The sequence below is a fragment of the Neodiprion virginianus genome, chromosome 2 (assembly GCF_021901495.1).
Source record: "Neodiprion virginianus isolate iyNeoVirg1 chromosome 2, iyNeoVirg1.1, whole genome shotgun sequence".
NCBI classification, from domain to species: domain Eukaryota; kingdom Metazoa; phylum Arthropoda; class Insecta; order Hymenoptera; family Diprionidae; genus Neodiprion; species Neodiprion virginianus.
The window spans coordinates 24,167,252-24,177,652 of record NC_060878.1 but is presented as its reverse complement, the minus strand read 5'-3'; the positions used below and the strand labels follow the sequence as shown (position 1 = coordinate 24,177,652).

The 10,401-nt window shown below is 35.6% G+C and overlaps 1 protein-coding gene across 1 annotated transcript; it reads right to left on the bottom strand.

The window, feature by feature from the left end:
- Window positions 1-181: 181 nt before the first annotated feature.
- Window positions 182-8,922, bottom strand: LOC124296867 (T-complex protein 1 subunit zeta). Its single transcript, XM_046747242.1, has 7 exons — window positions 8,682-8,922; window positions 3,523-4,114; window positions 2,825-3,160; window positions 1,655-1,720; window positions 1,315-1,537; window positions 548-716; window positions 182-442 (listed from the first exon to the last, which is right to left on the bottom strand). The coding sequence occupies exons 1-7, from the start codon at window positions 8,816-8,818 to the stop codon at window positions 370-372; spliced, it is 1,596 nt and encodes a 531-aa protein (XP_046603198.1). The 5' UTR covers window positions 8,819-8,922; the 3' UTR covers window positions 182-369.
- Window positions 8,923-10,401: the final 1,479 nt, after the last annotated feature.

Below are 10,401 nucleotides of genomic sequence, written 5' to 3'. Positions count from 1 at the left end.
AATATAATAATCCTGATGATCACAACCTTTTTGTTATGTATGTAAGAACAACCAGAACCAAAATATCTATTGACAAAAATATCACTTTTTGTAACAATACACGAAATGCAGTTAGTTTGAATCGCAAAGAGTTGAGTGAAAATCGCAAATTAGGGGGAAAAAAAATAAAAATTCCTGATGATTGTAAGAAATGTTAGTTCATTATTTGCAAGCGTAATAAGTAACAAATTTTCGTAGTATGCTTAAATTCGATACATGGAAACGCGTGAGGAAATAAAAGTTATGTGTAAAGTCAATGACAAGTAATTAACTTTTAAGCTAATGCATTTGCAGGGATAAATTATATTTTTTGAAGGAGTTTTGCAGAGTTTATCCTTTCAATGAAGACATTCCCGCTCTCATTATCTCGTCGACAAGCAGAAGGTTGCTAGCGATAACAGTGCTGCAACAAAAAAAAAAAAATAGTAAAGTAATAAACAAGACGGAAACATGTGTATATTTATAATAAATTCAAAGAACCTTACAAGAGGTTAGAGGAAGGACTTACCAAGAATTGATAATTTGTTTTTTGACGACATAATTATCGTAAATTCCGGCATCCGCAGGTTTGAGAGCTTCACCAGTTGTCACATCCAGTCCGACTGCTTCACCAAGTGCAGTAGATTCTTCCAACAGCTTTACAATGCTGTCTTGGGAGTCGAACCCGCTGTTCACAGCTAAGACACAAAGTAATACAAGACCGTTAGTACACCATAATGTAACTACTGATTAGTCATAGAAACGAATCAAAATTCACATGAATCTGACAACATAGTAACTAGAAGATTTGCCAGATGTGTGTAACCTATTACGAGAAATAAGATGTTGATTTGGTTGACTTGGATAGACCAGCCCACGAATTTCCTATTCGGAGACATTTCGAGCTCACTAAACATTAAATGAAACATTCTTATCTTAATTTTTGGTATTAAATACCTCAAAAAGTACTGGATCATTCAGATCCAAAATGTAATCAGTTCTAAATTAGGAAGTCACGTTGATTCGGACGAAAATCATAAAAACCCGTTCAGTCATTCTTGAGATATCCTCAGCAGAAAATTAATCTCTCTCTTTCTAACACACACACACACACACACACACACGCGCGCGCAAACTAGTCAAAGGCGATCCTCTAGATCTTAAAATGTCGCAATCTAGTGAAAACTCAATTTCTTAATTTCTGAATGATCATTTATACAATTGTTATTACAATAACTTACATTGTTCGCTTTTTACTCTGAAAAGAGAGGAACGGGAAAGTAATAAATCGCTCACCTAGTGTTTTCGGAATGACAAGTAAAGCTTCGGCGTAGGCTTGAACACCAAGTCGCTGCTTGCCCTTCACTTGCTCTTTGTAGGCATGAAGTGCCCGACTGGCAGCTAGCTCAACAGCACCGGCACCAGGAACAACAGCACGATCGTTGATCGCATTGTTAATTGCCCTCAGACCATCCCGAACGGCGTCTTTCAGTTGGGTAATAGTGTACTTATTGGGACCCTAAATATTAACAGAAATAAATTATCATTCTAGCCATTTACTACAGAATTGTCGTGATTAAATACCTTTCTTTGCTTTCATTATTTCTAAATTTGTAAACCTTACTGAATAACTTACTTTCAAAAGAATTGTTACAGACGTTGGCTTCTTACAATCTTCTACAAAGGTGTACTTTGTTTCACCCTGAAAAATGTAGAAAGTTTATTACGTAATGAATGAAACTAGTCATCCAGACAATTGCTACAGTCTTCTCAATAGTTGTCCAGGGTGTCTACTCAAACATGAAACCAAAACTCCTAAAAAAAATCAACACTTTTTCAAGTGTAACGTAAACATAATGTCTCATTTACATTTCACAATCCGGTTACATAGTTTTAATCCTTAGAGATATATATACATTAGATCTGTCCTTAAGAAGGGCAAAATCGAATTTTAATGGTCTTACCCCCCAAATTGGTTCGAAATAATTCAAAAAAAACGTCCAAATTTTTAAAAAATTTTCACTCCATATTTACCCGTACCTAGGAAGCCTTACTTTTTCCCATAAGAAAAGCATTGGTTTTTCGGAATTTTTAATCGTTTTTTTACCGCTGCCGTAATTATCAGTTAAAAAATCGCTAATTCTCAGAAAATGTTGACAGTTGTGTTACCTTTTTGTCCAATTTTTTGGACTTCGATACAAGCATTTTTGGGCTAGATCAATCACATCTTTATTCCCTGTATATTACGAAAAACGCGGAAAAAAGTGAATCGATCTAGCCCAAAAATGCTTGTATCGAATTCCAAAAAATTGGACAAAAAGGTAACACAACTGTCAATGCTTTTCTTATGGGAAAAAGTAAGGCTTCCTAGGCACGGGTAAATATGGAGTGAAAAATTTTTAAAAATTCGGACGTTTTTTTTGAATTATTTCGAACCAATTTAGGGGGTAAGACCATTAAAATTCGATTTTGCCCTTCTTAAGGACACGTCTAATATACATATTTTTACCATTATCTACGTTATAGAGAATTGTTCATGGAAATATTGAAAAAAAAACAACAAATATTTCTGAAGTTCTAGGATTCAAGTAAGAATGGAAATGGAAAAAAATACTAATTGTTAGCGAGTATTAAATAATATCTAAGCATCAGAAAAATTAAAATCTTTCTCTTTTTCCAATCTCAAATTGGTTATTTCAAGGTATTGAATTAAAAAGAAAAATACATGTATTGAGAATTTATATTTTTTAAAGTTTTTCCAGTGAGTAGATGCCCTGTTTTTAATATCACCTTGACGACAACTAACCAAGACATGTTCGTATACAAGCCCTGCCCAACCCAGATTCTCTTCAACTAAATCGTCGACGGAATTCATGGCAGAACCACCACAGGCAAGCCCCAAGCGTTCCATGTTTCTGCGTTTAGCACGACGTAATGCAACGATATTTTCTTTGGCAAGCATGTCCAAAGACGGGGGATCAATTCCTTTCTGGTTGATTATGACGAACGACTTGTCTGTTCCGTCACAAAGTTTTTTCTTCAGAGCAATTATCTTTTTCACACGGTTCTCAATGAATTCACGCTCTGCAGCCAAGAGTTTCTCGCGTTCCTCGGCTGTTTTGTAAAAGAAGCCGCTGTTTACCTAAAGAAATTAGCACATGAGTTGGAAAATCAGGCAATAATTATAGGAAACTTATGCATTCATTCAGAAAATGGTGTAAGGTAATGCAATATTGTTACAGATATGTTACTCCAAGAGGTGAACCTCATCAATTTGTGTATACTCCAAATTTCAAAATTGCACCATTTCAAGAAATTTACAGAAATTCTAAGGATATCAGGCGTTTTGTATGATTTCAAAGATTTTAGAGATTTTATATGATTTTACAGGTTTTCAACAGGTTCAATAGACTTGAGGGGATTTTAAATGAATTTTAAAGATTATAAGAGTGATGTACACCAGTATACAAGGGTAAACATTTCATGTTTCTCTCAACAAAATACCTCGCTTTTTTCGTATTCCAAACTGACATTGCAGGTCAAAATATAAGCATTCTCGACTCGCTTTGGCATATCGGGATGCCTAGAGCCATGATCCATAACAATTCCTCTAACTAAGGTAGTATCGGCTGCAGTTCTGTGTTGCATTTCCATTATCTCGACCATGTGTAAATCGGCAGGTTGTTCATCCTGTCTAATGGCCAAGACTGCGTCAACGCAAACTTCAGTAAGCTTGTCCGCTAGGCTAGGATGAATTTTGGTCCTCAGCGATGTCTTGGCTACATCCATAAGCCCTTCTCTGGTGGGCTCGATGGGAATTTTCAGAGAATCCAAAACCTCAATTGTCTTAGCTCTGGCCAATTCAAAACCCTCCGTAAGCATTCTGGGATGAAGTCCTTCGGAGATGTAAAGATCAGCTTGTTTCATAAGCTCTCCAATTACCAGAACGGTACTTGTCGTTCCATCGCCGGTCATATCATCTTGTGCTGTGGATGCACGGGCAATCAGAGATGCTGTTGGATGCTGGATTTGCATTTCGTGCAAGAGGACATTCCCATCTTTCGTGATTTTAATGTCTCCTGCTCCAGACACCAACCTATCAATCATTATTCACAGGTTTAAACATTCGTATGATCTTCACGAATCATTACAAGAGATTTAAAAAACCAAATTAACGTCTGGATAATTATATATTGTAATGTGGCATTTCTAGAACTAGTCAGGTAGCGGTCCGGGATAGTGTTTTGGTAACGGCCCGAGTAGCTTAATGCTCATAGCAGTCGCCCAGGTTCGAATCCCGGTCCAGTCCAAGCCGCTAAACAGTTTTTGCAGACCCGCCGGAAATGTAAGTTACAATATATAATCGCAATATTGAATTTATAGCGACACACCATGAGTGTACTGATGTGCCCACTTTGAATAAATTATACATTGATACCACATATTTTACCCAGGGTTCGTACGCTTTTTGGAGTCTAAGATTTCCTAATTATTCCAGGTATTCCATCCTTGAAACAGGATTTTTGCAGTAACCTTTCAAGAAATATAGCGTTGGTTAATTACAATTTTTTTTATACATTAATACTAATACCTTCAAATTGACCTAGTAAATATCTTACTGTCCGACTATCAATTTACAAACAACAGCCTGCGACATCTCGTAAGAAATAAATGAAAGAATGTCTAATATAATATACATAGAATGTATGAGGTGGTGTGAAGAAACAAAATTTGAAGTGCCATTTTTAGTTTTCTTACAGTATTCGTACGTTTTTTGGAATTTGAAATTCCAAAACACTACATGAAATATGCCACAGATTAATGACAACTCTTTTATACATTAGTACTAATGCCTTCAATATTACTTAGTAATTAACTCACTGTCTGACAATCAATTTGCAAACAACAACCTATGATAATCCTAAGAAAGAAACGAAAGAAGGTTTGGTATTAAGTAACATACATAGAATGTATGAACGGTTGCAACGAAACAAAATTTGAAGTGGAATTTTTTTCTCTCTCAAGAGTGGCAGTACTTTGGGGCCGTCCATTAATCACGTGAGGCCTGAAAGGGGGGAGGGGGGGGATGCCAAAAATCACGAGATGTCACAAGGGGGGGGGGGGGGGGGTGTAATAAGATATCACGTGTATTTATTTTTTCATTATTAACCTTTCTATCTAGACATTTTTATCATGGTCCTTAATATCAGAATAAGATAAGATTATATTTTATATCTGTACTTAGGATAATATTCTAAGATATTCTGAAAAGTTTTAGATTTTTTTTAGATACTAAAAATACATGTGATGTTAGGTGGGGGGTGGGGGGGTAGCCTTAAACCTCACCCCGTATCACCAAGGGGGAGGGGGGTTTGAAAAATGCTTAAAAAAAGATCACGTGATTAATGGACAGCCCCTTTGTATGAGAACGAGTTTATTTCTTCGACAGACTAAAAATTCCAATTTTATTTTCGAAATTCCCTGATTTTTCCCTGGTGTAATTTCCTGAGTTTTCCCAGTTTTCCTTGTGCGAACGAACCCTGTTCATGCATATCAATATGAGGAGTTTTAACCCCAACATCAAACTATTAGAAGATTTTTTATCCACTTGTAAAAACAAATCTGTTTTGATAGTATGTATGGAAACTTGAAACATAACTAGACCGCGGATATTACAAATTAGAGGATATCAAATCCTTTACAACGAAAGTAAGGTTAATATAGAAAATGGTGGCTGTATGTCATTAAAAGAACCTTTTCTGACACTGACTTGGACCTATGTGAACCTAGCACCCGACTTGACAAAACCTAACTATTTTTTGTTGATTCTTGTAGGTTTTTGTAGATAGTTATTTGTAGTAACAATGATTTCGTTTGTAGTAGTGCCAAAAAAAAATATGAGGGGTTGAAAAAATGTCAGCACCCCATTTTGAAAAAAATCGAATTTATCGGTAGATTTCCGTACAGAATCGTTTGTAGTTGATTGGAGTGAAGATATTTTCGTTTGTAGTAAAAAGGAAAGAAAGATAAATGTTTTGTTTTGTTTTTTTTATTTTAGCTAGAATTTCTGTAGCTCTGCTGTCAACTAATGTTTTGGAATCTTTTATAGTTGTTTGTAGTACAATTTATTTCGTTTAAAATTCCTCCAAAATTTACTACAAACGTCCTACTCGCTTCGAAAACGTTTGAAGTTGTTTGTACTACCATTTTTTTTCATTTTTAGTTTCTGCAAAATGTACTACAAACGTCCTATTCGCTTCAGAATCGTTTGTAGTTGTTTGTAGAACCATTTTTTTCGTTTGTAATTCCTGCAAAATTTACTACAAACGTCCTACTCGCTTCAGTATCGTTTGTAGTTGTTTGTAGTACCATTTTTTTCGATACTACAAACAACTACCTACAAAAACCTATAAGAATCAACAAAAAACAGTTAGGTTTTTTCAAGTCAGGTGCTAGGTTCACATAGGTCTGACTTCGTAACTATTAACTCACTAAAGATAATGTCTGTTACTTTTCAGATTACGTCAACTAAAATTAAGATATCGAGTTTATATAGGTGCCATAACGTTGTTAAAAATGATATCATAAAAAGTCTTGGAGGGTACCTAATAGATAATCAAAAAGTTAAGAATTACATATTAGTTGGAGATTTCAACATAAATATATTAGAAGTTGATGTATATAGTGAAGACCTTCTTAATAAACTTTTGTAAAAAGGTTTCGTGCCCCTTGTCCAGATTATAACTAGACCTTCGGATAACAGAGGCTCATGTACATGAGTTTTCCCGATATTGATTGACTTTTTGGATTTTGTTCCACCGTATTGGATCCACTATTTCAAATTTAAAAATTTTAAGTTCACATTAGTAATCAGTGACCCAAGAAACCCCCCTATACCAAGTTTTATCGAAATCAGTTCAGTGGATTTAATGTGCCCCTGAAAAGGTTAAATGGGAAAACACACTCTCTTGTAGGCACGGGTTAGAGTTGAGATAAAAATTTGAAAAAATTAGGGAATTATTTTTTAATTATTTGGAGTCAATTTGTGGAATGAGACTGTCTCATTTAGAAATGACCTTTTTAAGGACCACCCAAGTATGTATGTGCATATATACAGTTGTATCATTTTTACTTCACCCACGTACAGATGATATTCCATCTTTGCAGTATTCAGTGTTTACATTGTATCACTAAGAACTGTGGTGAATAAATTGAAATTGCAATAATTGTTTGGTTTCTTATGCTTTATGTAACAAAAGTATGATTTCCAATTTTTTTGAAAATTTTCAACATTTTAATTACGTAACCTTTATTTAGATGGTTGATATAACTCAACTTGTATCATTCAAATTTCCTCAGAAAACCTTTAACTATATGTTAGAAATATTGTTTCATTCATGTTTACAATATTTGTTCTAAATAACACTGTGGGAGATTTTTTAACAGCTTTCTACTCTTTTACCAACTTTTGAATAAAATAGAGATTACCTATTCTGCTGCCGCAATAGTGGTTTGGGATTTCGATGTTACATTATACTAACGCTTGTAAATTTCAATATTGCTTTCTTAATAACATGTAAAATTATATAAATCAGGTTTAAGCAAATGAAAATGATCACACTTATGAAACTAGATTTCTACTGCTTAGTCAGAAGTATACAAGACAATAAAATTTAAGTTTGATTGCATTATTTCTAAAACAAAACAATGTAGAATTGTGAAAATTGAAATTTTATTGAAGAATGAAAACTCAATCATTATCATCTCCAAAATACTTGAAAAATAAAATCATAACAAGCCTCAGAATATCATTATGACTAAATAATGATTTCTTACAAATTTTAACACTAGATGTAGGATGACAATTCACGAATGAGAAAGATGATGCTTGAAATAATGATTAGCATGTATAGCGCGGATTTGATTCTAATTTACTTTGTGCCATTTAAACAGAAATTGTCTAGCTAAGGGGATGTCAGACGTCCATCAAATATGATAAATCGTGTCTTACAATTCTTTCTGATCTTACATAAAAAAGTTTATTTAAATTTCAGGTAGTGATAGGGCTTATAATAGATCTTGTGAATTGACTAAGAAAAGTTCGGAAAATTAATGGAAACACTAAAATATTTGCAGCTAGTCTACATTTGATTTCAGGTTATTGAATTTAAAGTGCACGCTGCTGCAGCTGAATCAGATATTTTTTTCATTTTATCATAGATTTTCTGAACTTTTCTCACTCGACCCACAAGTCTATTTCTATTATCATACGTTTGAAGACATATCAGCACTCGGATAAAGTAATAATTATAAAATACAATTTGCCGCATGTCACAGAATTCCGGCAGCTCTTTACAACTACTCAATAACAGGTCTGAACAACATTTATCACTATTTTCGGCGTTTAAAACCAAAATCAGTATAAGGCCTCTATGGGTGTACGTGTATAAGTGGATGTAATCATTGTGGATGACCTTATATGGATACAAATTTTGGTACGTTAATTGGCTACAATACATGAGCTTGGATTTTATGATTGAGAACGGAATGAAGGCTCATGGTAACAGATAGAGTAAATTATTATTTTGGCGATTGAGACAGCGCCGACGAATTGACATAGGTTGGTGATTTGTGTGATCACATGTGCGGCGAAATCGACTTACATCTTCATAGTCCCTTTCGGTCCCAGGTTTGTTCTCATCACATCTTGGATGCCTTTTGCTGCCGATATATTAACAGCCAGAGCTTGAGCCGCTCGTGCAAACTCAGCTTTCGGGTTTAGGAGACTAATCGCTGCCATTTCTTTATTATTCTTATAATAAATAACGTAAGATAATCGTAACGCCGCGAATACACCCGCTTCGAGAAACAACTGCAGTGCCTTCTAGATCAGAAAACTTTCAATTAATGAATGTGAGTAATCCACGGTATAAGAATAAGAGGTGGTCCGACTGCCTTATACTCCCTGTGTTGAGCTCTGTGATTATTATGTCTTAGTACGACGGAAATCCGCCAGGGACCTCATGCGTCGGTAGGGATGAGCAAGGTCCCTAGATTAGGAAGGTCAAGGGTATGTTCCGATATACACTGCGAGCACTGTTCAGTGCTCTTAACTGGGGAGAAATTCGTTCCGTACAGTATACAGTCGCAGTATCCTAGGGAAATATATGACGTCATAAATCGTCGCCATTTTTCTACTGTGAACACTGGTGCTTTCGAGGTAAGGTACTCTCAGTGCTTTGATCACGTGATCAACAACGTTCAGAAATTTAACAGCTTCCACTATTGATAATTATTATTATTGAATATTGTCATTTAAAAATACCGGCCGTTAAAAACAAAAATGGAAAATTTGAATAAATTGTGTTTATTGCAATGTGAAACAAATATTATGTATGAAATGAAAGTAACGCCAAAAAATGTCGATCACAGTATACTGTACTGCGTTCCGTTTTGAGCAGTAACCAGTATAGCTAACTATAAAGGAACGGTTTCGCAGTATACTAAATTGACGTCACACCTTACAGTGCTCGCAGTGTATATCGGAACATACCCCAAGACACGCGTGTTCCAGTTTTTCTCACTATAACGTGGGCAAAAATGTTCTATGCACGTTCGCCCAAAAAACATCAAACTTACATTACCGCATTAGCCAGTTTTGACCAATCTTGCTCAATGTTTTGAGGTTAAGCATTAACGAGTTGCGCCCCTAGTGTCCTGACGTTCACGAAATAAATAGAAGCACGTATATATTTTGAGGTTAATCATTGTGACAGGTCAGAAATCAGTGACCACACCAAGTGCTTTCAATTTAGAGCACAGTGTGACACAGCGTACAAATTTCTATTGTAAGCGGCCAATCCGGGCAAAGGAATAGACCAGAAATGTTTACACCGTGTCATATTGTGCTCTAAATGGAAGCATCCATTGTCGTATGAAACTTTTGGCGCATTCTCACTAATTTTTTTTTGCCCACGCTTGTCTTGACCTGTCTAATCTAGGGACCTTGGCAACACCATAGACTTATAAAAATGGACTGAGCGCTCCTATAAAAGGCACTGACAATTACATATAACGGACAAAGATATACCAGGAGTACTGCTCTCTCTTTTTAATCGGCCTCATGGTGGGTGACAACGGAGCAGTGGAACAGCTTCAGATATAGGCGCATAATTTCGCCTCATTCTCCTCTATCGCCTCGATTCCCGCCACAAATATCGTCAGAGAGAGAAAGGAGTACTCCCGGCATATTTCTGTCCTTTAAATGTTTGATTCAAGTGGCTCACAAGAGCGCTCGGTCTATCTTTATAAGTCTATGGGCAACACAGAGAAACTTACAGCGCCACAGTCGGTCGAATGCGAAAGTGTACCTACCTTTGAATA

Coding starts and splice junctions, on each gene's coding strand:
- LOC124296867 (XM_046747242.1), bottom strand. CDS start 8,818: ATGGCAGCGATTAGTCTCCTAAACCCGAAAGCTGAGTTTGCACGAGCG. Junction 4,115..8,681: donor CCGAAAGGGACTATGAAGAT/GTAAGTCGATTT, acceptor AATGATTGATAG/GTTGGTGTCTGGAGCAGGAG. Junction 1,538..1,654: donor CTGTAACAATTCTTTTGAAA/GTAAGTTATTCA, acceptor GTTAATATTTAG/GGTCCCAATAAGTACACTAT.